Source organism: Protomyctophum parallelum, assembly GCF_964188405.1.
Source record: "Protomyctophum parallelum genome assembly, chromosome: 15".
NCBI classification, from domain to species: domain Eukaryota; kingdom Metazoa; phylum Chordata; class Actinopteri; order Myctophiformes; family Myctophidae; genus Protomyctophum; species Protomyctophum parallelum.
Genome location: NC_139710.1, coordinates 10,552,403 through 10,565,018, shown reverse-complemented (window position 1 = coordinate 10,565,018; position 12,616 = coordinate 10,552,403). Strand labels below are relative to the sequence as shown.

At 43.8% G+C, this 12,616-nt stretch overlaps 1 protein-coding gene across 1 annotated transcript in view; it reads right to left on the bottom strand.

Annotated features, from left to right (window-relative positions):
• The window catches only part of osbp2b (oxysterol binding protein 2b), a gene marked incomplete at its 5' end in the record, with an annotated part of 56,344 nt that overhangs the window by 17,741 nt on the left and 25,987 nt on the right, over positions 1 to 12,616 (bottom strand). Inside the window, 1 exon segment of the mRNA XM_083784209.1 lies at positions 1,097 to 1,347. Coding sequence (XP_083640335.1) covers positions 1,097 to 1,347 — 251 coding nt within the window.

Below are 12,616 nucleotides of genomic sequence, written 5' to 3'. Positions count from 1 at the left end.
GTCCAAACCAGTCTACTCTCAATAACCAAGCATGGAACAGGAACATCTTATGTAAGTGTCAGATATGCACTTCCTCCCAAATAACCATTCCACAACCTAGAGGAAAAAGACCAAAGCCATCAGCTCCCGAAGAAAGCATTATTTTCACACATCAAAGCGAACCAGATCAGCCGGACAGAATGACAAACCTTGAATGCTTGTCTGGGTAATGTGTGGTTTAGTCACTGCAGATCTGTCTGTCTAATACAGTAGCACTGCAACGGGGACAGGGGACAGGGGGACATGGGTCTGACGTCCCTCACGAGACTGGGTGGATCTAAAGCTATTCCTGTCCTCCCTCCCTCCATCAGATCTAGTGTCACTCCTTCAGCCCCTCAACTCCCCCTGAACTTTTGTCTGCTAAAGTTCTGTAAAATGAAAAAAACCTAACCTTACTGTAAAGCCACTGAACTGTTCAGCCTATTCCTGTAATCAGATCCACATCTACTGTGCTTGTCATTTGAACGTTCGGGTACAATATTGATATGGAAAGAAGTCCATGGAGGCAACTGGCCAAGCTGTGTGTGAAATATTCTCTTATTACACATATACACACTGGTTGGGGGCATTAAGATGACTCACATTCTTGTCATGTTGTTCTCGGCATGTGACACGCACTCACTCTCTTTCTACTCTCTTTACTCTACGCACATGACATGACCAACCCCTGCTGTAGCGCAGTGTTGTTTTCGTCGACTAAAACTAAGACGAAAAATGTTCGTCGACTACCTTTTTTCACTGACGAAAACCAAATGGAAACTAAATAAAAAACTAAGCTATGACGCGTTGTGAGCTTGTAGATCGGCTATTTTCAGCAAGTGAAAAAACAGTCATTACGACAGCATCAAGGCCCATCAAAATTCATTTTAGTCGGCTAAATCAACTGTAGATATAGTCGACTAAAATCTCATGATATTTAGTCGACTAAAACTAGACTAACGCTAAAACGTTCCAGGTGACTAAAATATGACAAAAACTCATTCCAAAGACTATGACTAAAACTAAAATTGAAATTTGCTGCCAAAAACAAACACTGCTGTAGCGCAGGCTCACTCACATTGATCATAGCATTGGAAGTGATGCGGAACAGGGTAGCTCGCTCATTGACCGCCTTGATCTTCTCTCCTCCCTCCACGGGGACGCGCAGTCCCTCGAGCTCGCTCAGAGAGCGCTGCAAGGCTGCCCCATGCTTGGCAATCAGGTCATTGCACGTGCTGAGGTCATCAAGTTTGCTGACGAGTGTCTTGAGGGTGCCTTGGATCTCACTGCGGTCCGACTGGGATGTGGGCTCCTCGTCCCCAGAGTCATCTGAAGAGGAAAGGTCAGGGGTCACAAATGTACTGTATGAACAAGTTTAAAAACGCCAATGTCGTCGCGCGCACACACACACACACACACACACACACACACACACACACACACACACACACACACACACACACACACACACACACACACACACACACACACACACACACACACACACACACCTAACTGTTAATTACAGCGGATGCCGGATACCCACACATGCATTTTCCACACACACTAACACCCATACGATAGATACATCTTTACAGCAATGCTAGTGAAATGACATTGAATAGAGAAACCCATGGAGGCAGAATGTACATAAGTTGTGTAATGGCAATTACACAACGCTATGCTCACAGGCCTCTCCTATCCTATGACTCCAGCCTTCCTTACCAAGCCTTTTTGGAGAGGTTACTTAAGGTTATACAGAACATACTAGACCTAGAAAGTTTGCTGCAGAGAGAGAGAGAGAGAGAGAGAGAGAGATATAGAGAGAGAGAAACGTAGCATACACTGCAGGACAGAAATATATCGCAGGTCAGGTCCTGCTACAGAAATGGATAGGGAGGGATACGGCAGTTCAACCACCCTGAAAATCAGCATCCTGAAAGGTCAAGCGGGGTCAAACACACTGTGAAATACAATCTAAAGGTTACACATAGCTTCATAGAATGATAGAATGATTCATAGAATCATTGTATGATGTATGCTGCATCATTATTACAGACAAACCTACATCAATACATGTCCCAAGGCCAAATCTATTTCTATAATACCTCGTGATTGTGGACTGAGTCATTTGTCTCAGTTTCCTCAAAAGTTTGTCTCAAACAAGAAAAAGGCATAAAATACCATATAAGGTATACTTACTAACTCAGCAAAAAAACAAAAAGGAAAAAAAAGAAGGGAAAAGGGGGGTTTTCAGAGGGTTCCTGTCCTGCAAACAAAAGAGAGTAGAGATGCAAGTAAAATAATGAAAGGGACAGACATTTAGAAGAGAGAAATGGGAAATTGAAACAAGAGGAGATGCAAATGTAGAAAGGCCCTTTAGTCCTGTGGTAGCCCAGGTGTTGCCTCGTCATGACCTAAATAAGTGGCTACAGACATGACCCTCTCATGGAAGGTTTGCTTGCCATTTACTTACAATCAATTAAAAATGGACTGCTGACTAAGTATAAGGAAATCCATTTATAAGATTGATTGATGGAGAGTCTATCATTACTAGTGTATAAGCTGATATAAACACCACTATTTATTGACCCCTGATGTTACAGCACATGGAGCTTATGGGTCATTAGTGTAGTAAGTGGAACTAACTGGTTCAGACATTCCATCATTTCCATGTCAAATTTCGTTAGGTGGCACAAAATCTGGGTGCGCAGTCAGGCACGTGGCACTACTGGGTGGTGTTAAGCCTCTGAATTATCTGAGCACGAAAACAGCATGGTTGTTTTTCACCACCTGTGCGCAACCTAACGCACACACAAACACACACGCACGTATTAACTGTATATATGATGCTTTCGGGTGTGCCAGTACAGTACAGTGACAGTACAGTACAGTACAGTAGAGGGACCCCCACACGGTAACTCTGTCATTTCTCAACCGGTTCGGACGCGGGGCAGCACACCGGAACCGGCCCGGCCCCCTGGGCGCGTTCCTGTGGGTCTGGAACCCCCACACCCCCGACCCCCGGGGACCCCCACATGGTAACTGTCATTTCTCTACCGTTTCGGACGAGGGGCGGCTCGCCGGAACCGGGCCGGCACCCTGGGTGCGTTCCGGTTCCCTGGGTGTGTTCTTTTGGATTATGACTATTTGAACACACTTTTTGCTACTACTTCTACAGATTTTGTAGGAGTACAGGAGTACATGAGTACAGGAGTGCAAATCAAGACACTGCCACCGCTGCCACCCTTAGATCTCCATATATGGAGCTGACCTGTTCTGACATTCCATATGTTGATCTGACCTCATCAAATCCTGTACACTCAAGACACGTTCCATATATGGCCAGTACAGAATTCATTCCATATGTTGATCTGACCCCCAAGCCAAAGCGCCAGCACTCGCCCAGCAGTCTGCCGTCACCCAGGCCGATGCGTGCGTTACTGGTATTTCTGTCGTCACATGATCAAAACGTATTGGTCCTGGTCCTATTTCTAATATTCCATCAATATTCCATTCCGAATGTCTACTATTGTCTTTCAAAGTTTGCACAAAATGGTCATAAATCATGAACGCAGTGTCCGATTGCCGTGAAACTTTGCATACACACTCACAATAGACAAAGGAAGAACCTCTGCCCAAATCGGACGTATGGTCGCGCTATAACAGGCGTGTGTGTGTGTATGGATGTATGTATGTGTAATGTGTGTGTGTGTGTGGCGTGCGTGCGTGCATGTGTGTGTGTGTGTGTGTGTGTGTGTGTGTGTGTGTGTGCATACAGTACGTGCAATTTGCGTGTGTGTGTGTGTGTGTGTGTGTGTGTGTGTGTGTGTGTGTGTGTGTGTGTGTACTGTGTGTCTGTGTGTGTTTGTGGGAGCACTCATTTTTAAATAAGACCAAAAGGTTGAAGAAATACCATGTGACACCTATATCGAATCAAGTTAAAAACTGAGTTAGGAACTTAGCAAAATAATGGCTTCAACACTGGATCCCTTGTTTCAGTACAGTGAGACAACACATAATGGGCCTAAGCAGCCTTCATGGTTAACAACCTTATACCCTTTAAGGCTCAGAAAGCAATATTAATGTTTGGCATCCACAACCCGGTTTTGTTTTGAGCCAAGTTGTGTGAGAAACAATTATATATACATCTATTTTACACCTGCCAGAGGTCACAATCCTCCTGGCAGTGTCACAATGGCAACTTTTCTGACCTCTGAGTGGAAGTGACTATCACTTTTGTCAAGCATTGTACCGTAAGTACAATATAGTAAGAATCCCAGCTACAAAGACAAAATAGCAAAAACTAAACATAAAAACAAAGACACTAGTTCTGCATCATCCCTTTCCCACTCATCTGCATGTGCACTGGTGCACAGAGACAAAACGTCCATAATTTCTCCCAGAAAAAACAAAACAAATCAGTTCCAGCAGAGAATTGTTATTCAACTTACTCCTGGGAATCTGAAAGTTTGGTGGTTACCAAAATATTCATGTCAGATAATGACACAACTATTGATTATCTTCTTACCGCTTATTCTATTGATATATGTTTTGATTAATCGAATAATCGAGAAGCATGTTTTGTATATTTATTTATCAACAAATCAATGTGAAAAACGTATTGATTATTTTATTCAATCCCCTAAAGTCCATTCTTTAGTGACAAGAGAAAATGATCAAGCCCGAGATCAGGAGGAGTCAAACGTATTAAACCCAAAGTAAAAACACCAGCCTCGCCTACCTACCTGCACCACAGCGAGACAACAAGACTGACAGAACTTTTCAACACTTCCATTTCATGCCAAATGCTATCAAGTAGCTTAGGATAAAGGACATAAGATGGGGAACTTAACAGACAGCCTATCATCTGTCAGTCTGACCAAAATAGCGGCGATAAAGTCCTCCCATCTGAAAGGGGAGAGTTGCACTGGGAGGGAGGAGAAAAGGGGGGAGAGGGGGAAGAGAGAAAGTTAAAGAGAGACATCTCTCACCGTGCCTGTACTCCTGCACATCCATTTTCACCCAGAAGTAACAAGTCAGGAAGAAGCAGCATGCACAGATAGCTTCTATCCAGTGAGGTGACTTTCACAGAAATAGACACTGGCCAGAGGATGAAGAAGACAAAAAACAAAAACAAGTATAGCTGAGGCCAACCCGGCAGCCATGCACCAAGCAAGTCTAAAGAAGTGAAGAACTGGGACACCCTCCCTATCCACATATGACTACTGCCAGCTTAAAATTGTAACAGCATTAAGTTAGCACGGTCACAGAGAAAAACTAAGGAAGAGCTGACAAAGTACACACACAGACTTGACAAGATAGAGTATAGTAGATATACAGCAGTGTGATAGAAGCAAAGAGAGTGATTAAGTGGGAGTGAGTGCACACACAGAGAGAGAGAGAGAGAGAGAGAGAGAGAGAGAGAGAGAGAGAGAGAGAGAGAGAGAGATTATAATAGAATTAACCTTAAATTGGTGAAGCATGACAGGGAATCAACAGTAGTGAAAGACTTTGCAGTTAGCTTACTTGTTGGCATGTAAAACTCTGAGCAGAATACCATGCTCAACCCCTGAAATTGTCTCCACCAGGCCGAAGGCATGGGGAGAGAGTATGTTTTGCACTCCGTCTGTCCGTGTGTGTGTCCGTCCGTCCGTCCGTCCGTCTGTCTGTGAACAGCTAATCTCCGGCACCATTAACCCGGTAATTGCCAAATTTTACACACACACTCCCTGGATGCCAACGAACAAACTTTGTTATAGCACCACCAGAAGGACGACTTTGGAAAAACTATTTTTTTGATTGTACTCCTCCAGATTCTGTCCAAAAATCATTACACACTATCTCTATAGTCATGTGCTCAAGACGGATCTGTCCGATATTTCATATTCCATCCTAATTGGCTAACATTGGCTTTCAAAGTTTGCAACAAGAGGAGATGCAAATGTAGAAAGGCCCTTTAGTCCTGTGGTAGCCCACACACTAGGGCTGGGTGCAATAACCGCAATGTAACGCATCCCGCGGTATTGTGTTCATTACCGCGGTTAAAAAAAATGTTTTTTTTTTTTTTATGAAATGAAAAGTGTATCATAATAAACAGTGACGCTCAGTCAGTCTAATCATGCCAGCAACACAACACCAGAGGGAGTTCAAAAAACCATGTGCAACCCAGATTCGGCACAAACAAGGATTGATTGATTGATTGATTTAAATATTTATTAACAGTTTGCAGAATTACACTACATTTCAAGCACAACTCAATACAAAGACTGTTAACTGCGAGTGGACACTTGTTTACAAGAGGGTCCACCTAAATTCATTTCACTCCTATGCCACAAAAATGTGGAACGCCCTACCAACTGTCATTAAGACATGTAAATCCCTTGACTCCACCCACCCCCACCCACCCCTTTCCCCCCTCACTGTATACGTTTTTCCCCCTTTTTACCTCCTTTATGATGATTTCCTGTTTTTGGCTTTATAGAAGTGCATAGTGTACAAAATGATATGATGAATTGAAAATGGTGGACCCTCTTGTAAACAAGTGTAATGCTTTATGGCAGGGGTATTCAATTAGATTAGGCCTGGGGCCACAACTGTAGAATGATTGTGTGTGGGGGGGCCGCACAGTGTGCGAGCGAAGCGCGGAAATTTGTAGGTTCTCAAAATGCTTTTTGTGCTCAAACACGAAGATTTATGTATATTTCCGCACAGTAATGAGCAGGATAATATGTCTAAACAGGTATATGCTACCTTAGAATAGATGTAAGCCTAGACCTATTTGACAGTGCATAAACAGCATTGCTTTGACATTAACGACCATCAGCTGGACGGACGGACGGGCGGGCACACACACACACACACACACTGCTGTGGGCAGTTCAGAAACCCGTCTGCTGTGGGCAGTTCAGAAACCCGTCCACGACCACCAATTTTACACACACACACACACACACACACACACACACACACACACACACACACACACACACACACACACACACACACACACACACACACACACACACACACACACACACACACACACACACACACACACACACACACACTCTGCTGTGGGCAGTTCAGAAACCCGTCCACGACCACCAATGACATCATCGTGAGGCAGATTGTTTTTTAAACAAGATTTATTTACGTGAGAATAGTTTATCAGACTATAAAGATCAGATTACATAAAGCAGTGATTCCCAAAGTGGGGTTCGGGGTCCGGGGACCCCCAGGGTCCTTGAGGCAGTTCCAGGGGGCCCCCATACCGCCATACCGGCGGTATGGGGGGCGGCAATAACCGCGGTAATAAAAATCCTATACCGCCCCAGCCCTACCACACACCCCAACAAAAAGCCTCAAATCATGCACGCAGCGTGCAATTTACGTGAAATCTTTCACAGACTTTCCTACTAGGCTGAGGAATATATCCCATCCATTTCACATATTATGGTGCCACTGTGAGGGACCGAGCAGTCAAAGCTTAAGGATGACACAGGTTTTCAAACTCAAAGTTGTTTTAATGTCAAAAGTAACAAATAATTAACAAAAGTTTCAGCAGGTAGGGCCCTTGAGGTCAACATAACATAACTTAAGTGATGAGCAGACCTCTCCAAATGACACATGAGGGAGACTTATATAGTGGTGGACCAAACCAAATACACAAAGGGGTGGACAGCAATTAGAGCCAACTGGAATCCCTAAACAATTCCCAATTTCCCCCTTCTCAATCATGTATGTTGGTATGGTTCTCTGCATCAGAGCTGACTCCACCCCCTGCCCCATATGTTTCCATTTCAGGAACTAAATAAAGAACAGAACATTAGTACTTGGTGCATATTGCCACCAAGCCATTTTCAAATACTGATTGTGTTTTATGCATAATAATAATGTTTAATAATAATATAATCATTGCAAATGTCAATACTAGAGGTTAGAGTAGAATGCAAATGTGAGTGTGGGTTAGAGGAGTCTTATCTCACTGTGGGGCTGGGATCACAGCCCTCACAGAAGGTGGATTTTTGCAAAACACATTTTTAGAACAAAATGCCTCAAATCATCCAATTGCCATCAATGGTGTAAGAACAAATGGCACCCTTCACATTGGCCTATTATAGCGCCACCAGGAGGCCACAACCTGACCTGCCCTGGTGGAGACCTGTGCCCCGAGGGGCACTTTTTCTAGTTGAAAATGTTTAGGGACGCATGATGCCCTGAGAGAAGCCAAGGCTATGGAATGGCAATGTCACTGGCACCCGCTGACCTAATCCTGCCCACACGACCAGTTAACATCCACATTACATTAAGATGGATGGGTTAAAATGTAACAACATTTAGTCCCTAGAAACATGAAAATCACTACAAGTTGTAAGGCCTCCTATGTGTATCAACTGCACAATTGATCGTGGATTTGGAAGTTTGACAAAAAGCAGCAGACTCACTATAGCCAGCACTGGAAAGGGACAATCCAACACAAGAACACTGACATTTATTGTACTTTATTTGGCCATTTAATTAAAAGTCAGTGCTACCTAACCTATCCAGTCTATGTGGTTCTCCAAATACAAATTTAAAAGGCTTGCCAGTTACATATGGTTGTCATTTGTCAAACTTGCACTTTGTCAGTGGTAAAGAACCAACCACATCATGTCAGTGGTAAAGAACCAACCACATCAGGAACACCACAACAGGAACGCTCAATACCTAGGAATCTTGGTGCTGACAGGAGATTTTGTTAACTCCTGCATGGAACTTGATAAAAAACAAAGCACAGTAGGCAGAGTGTGCCAGTTTACTGTCTGTAAACTAGTCTTTTACCCCATTCTTATTCCTTATTAGTCATTGCATATTCACTACCAATTGAGGTTATTTAGATGAAGCAGGTGTAACATTATTCAATCTTTTTAGGATGCAGTTGCTTTAAAGGAGTTCAAATTCAAAGTTGGCAAAGGAACTGGCTAAACCAATACATATCAGCATTTTCAGATTGCTATGGAACACTGCAGGGAGGGCTTGCCCTCATTATTCATCCTCATTCTGCCAATGAGTTCAGCCGCTCCAAGCAATGACACTTAAAAATAAACTGTCACATGAACTGTGCATATTTGTTTAGAGGAGAATCTGCTTACCGCAGGGTGTCTGCAGCCCTAATTGCCTTACTAGAACCTTATCATGAGCAGTTTCTGCATGCTGGAAAGTCATAACATTGTTTGGTTGGTTCACACACTCTGAAATGGGAGTGGATCTGAAGATCCATTCTGTTGGTTTTGTTTCATACTTGGCTAAAGGAATGCCATTGTACAAAGCATTAATTAAATGTGCATGACTGCTACATAACATTGCACATGCCATGTATACAGGACCTGATAAACAGCAAAGGGACATTAGGTGTCACATTTACTTGAGTTCAGTGTCACCGCTTAACGCTTAACCCATCCACTCAACATCCCCAACGCCTCCCTAAACCACAACAAGGTCAACATTGCCAAGCGATGCAGGGAGTCCATTACCACACCAGTCATGTCTCAAGGGCAGACTGTCTTCCTCTAACCATGCTGCCTTCTAACTCAGACCACAAATGCCACCAGAAATACAAGACCGTTTAGCTTGGTCCTTCTTTTTATGTATGATGTGGGCTGTAAATTGTAATTATAAAGTGTACAAGTCAACCCACAACTGCCCATTCTATCCTGCCTTTAAAATCACTAATCATCAATCCCAATACCTAAAACCTCTTCCTCCTTAGCATGCATATGAGCATTATAATTCCATTTTGATCCTGAATGAGCGATACATTGGGAGTTATGCAGCTACCCCACGGATACACTGGTACTCCCATATGAAGTGCTGTCAGATCACTGGTACTCCCATAGGAAGTGCTGTCAGATCACTGGTACTCCCATAGGAAGTGCCGTCAGATCACTGGTACTCCCATAGGAAGTGCCGTCAGATCACTGGTACTCCCATAGGAAGTGCTGTCAGATCACTGGTACTCCCATAGGAAGTGCTGTCAGATCACTGGTACTCCCATAGGAAGTGCTGTCAGATCACTGGTACTCCCATAGGAAGTGCTGTCAGATCACTGGTACTCCCATAGGAAGTGCTGTCAGATCACTGGTACTCCCATAGGAAGTGCTGTCAGATCACTGGTACTCCCATAGGAAGTGCTGTCAGATCACTGGTACTCCCATATGAAGTGCTGTCAGATCACTGGTACTCCCATAGGAAGTGCTGTCAGATCACTGGTACTCCCATAGGAAGTGCTGTCAGATCACTGGTACTCCCATATGAAGTGCTGTCAGATCACTGGTACTCCCATAGGAAGTGCTGTCAGATCACTGGTACTCCCATATGAAGTGCTGTCAGATCACTGGTACTCCCATAGGAAGTGCTGTCAGATCACTGGTACTCCCATATGAAGTGCTGTCAGATCACTGGTACTCCCATAGGAAGTGCTGTCAGATCACTGGTACTCCCATATGAAGTGCTGTCAGATCACTGGTACTCCCATAGGAAGTGCTGTCAGATCACTGGTACTCCCATAGGAAGTGCTGTCAGATCACTGGTACTCCCATATGAAGTGCTGTCAGATCACTGGTACTCCCATATGAAGTGCTGTCAGATCACTGGTACTCCCATATGAAGTGCTGTCAGATCACTGGTACTCCCATAGGAAGTGCTGTCAGATCACTGGTACTCCCATATGAAGTGCTGTCAGATCACTGGTACTCCCATATGAAGTGCTGTCAGATCACTGGTACTCCCATAGGAAGTGCTGTCAGATCACTGGTACTCCCATAGGAAGTGCTGTCAGATCACTGGTACTCCCATATGAAGTGCTGTCAGATCACTGGTACTCCCATATGAAGTGCTGTCAGATCACTGGTACTCCCATATGAAGTGCTGTCAGATCACTGGTACTCCCATAGGAAGTGCTGTCAGATCACTGGTACTCCCATATGAAGTGCTGTCAGATCACTGGTACTCCCATAGGAAGTGCTGTCAGATCACTGGTACTCCCATATGAAGTGCTGTCAGATCACTGGTACTCCCATAGGAAGTGCTGTCAGATCACTGGTACTCCCATATGAAGTGCTGTCAGATCACTGGTACTCCCATATGAAGTGCTGTCAGATCAGTAGTGAGAAGAACAGCCAGACATGAACAGAGGAATACACTATCCTTCAGTATTCAATATAATATAATATTAATATTCCAAAGGGCCTTGTAGCCGATGGCTAAAATGTAAAAACACTGGTGTGGTCCCTTACTCAACCCATTTAGACCTGAGGCTGATTTAAAAAAACGGACAGACTCAGATCCACATCAAACCTTATATGCACACTGCCAGTACATCACAATACTTTGATTTCAAAATGCCAGTTAATTAAGGAGAGTGATCAGGCTGAATGTTGCTTTTAGTGGAACACAGAATTGGCTATTTCACTTTGCTGATTTATTTTTTAAGGTAACAAAAAAAAAACAATTCACAGGAAGCAGCTATAGGCAGTGATCACCCCACGTGCACAGCTCACACGCCCCCACCAACTCGTACAATTCAGCAGTCAAAGTGTCACGTCCCATCCCCCTGGTTCACCATCTCTTGGCCACCCAGAGCATTGACAATTCCAACAGTTAGTTTTCACTGGGCAATATTGAAGTAAAAGAATATATAAAGAGCATCCCATGAATGATGCAACTAAATGTCAGGTAATGCACTCCAAGAACAAAGTTAAATGCCAAAATACGAGATAATTTCAGAACATTTGGAGTTGAGTTCAAATAACACTTTATATCGCATCTTAATATTATATACTGTAGCTAAATTAACTCTTTAGCCACATCCTCAGATTGTCGCTTCAGTCGTTTCAGCATGTGACATGCTTTAGACCTCCAATTAATAATTTGTGTTTTGATTCCAAGGGTCTTTCCTACTGCTCAGGATCATTCGTGGTCTGCCTGCCTGCAGCCTGCTAACCTGTCAATCTGCCTGTCATTCCAACCTGCCCATGCATTTACCATCACTCCACAACTCCCAGCCAACCCCTACAAATAAACCTTCTTAAACTTCACCTCATCTCCTGTGTCTTTGTTCTGCATATGGGTTCAGTCTGAACTCCATGACATCATCAACATCAATTGTTGAAAGTCTTTCAATTTCTTGTTTCTTAGCTCCCACTGTCTAGTCAACAACTCCTGAAGTCCAATCACTACATATCTCATGCCCAAGGACACAGTGAGAGACGTGCCTTGGAAGATTGCCAGATCGCATGGAGAATGAGATGCAATCTGGAGATCATGTTATTTTTAGTAGAGCATATTTACCCGTTTGTCTGGCCAACCTGTACCAGACTCCTCATCGCACTGACAGAAAAGGAGAAGACACTGGGAGATGTGAATGAGTGAGAGCGAGAAAGGGAAAACATGTGAAGAAAGGAATAATAGGCTGAGAAAGAGTAAGTGTGTCCTGTGCCTGGGGAGGGCAGTGTAATCCCAGCACAGTAATTGCTAACTGGCTCCACGCTTCCCCATGAGATACATCAATAGGAGACAAATGGAGGAGACAGCAGGTTAAACACAGTAACACATGGGC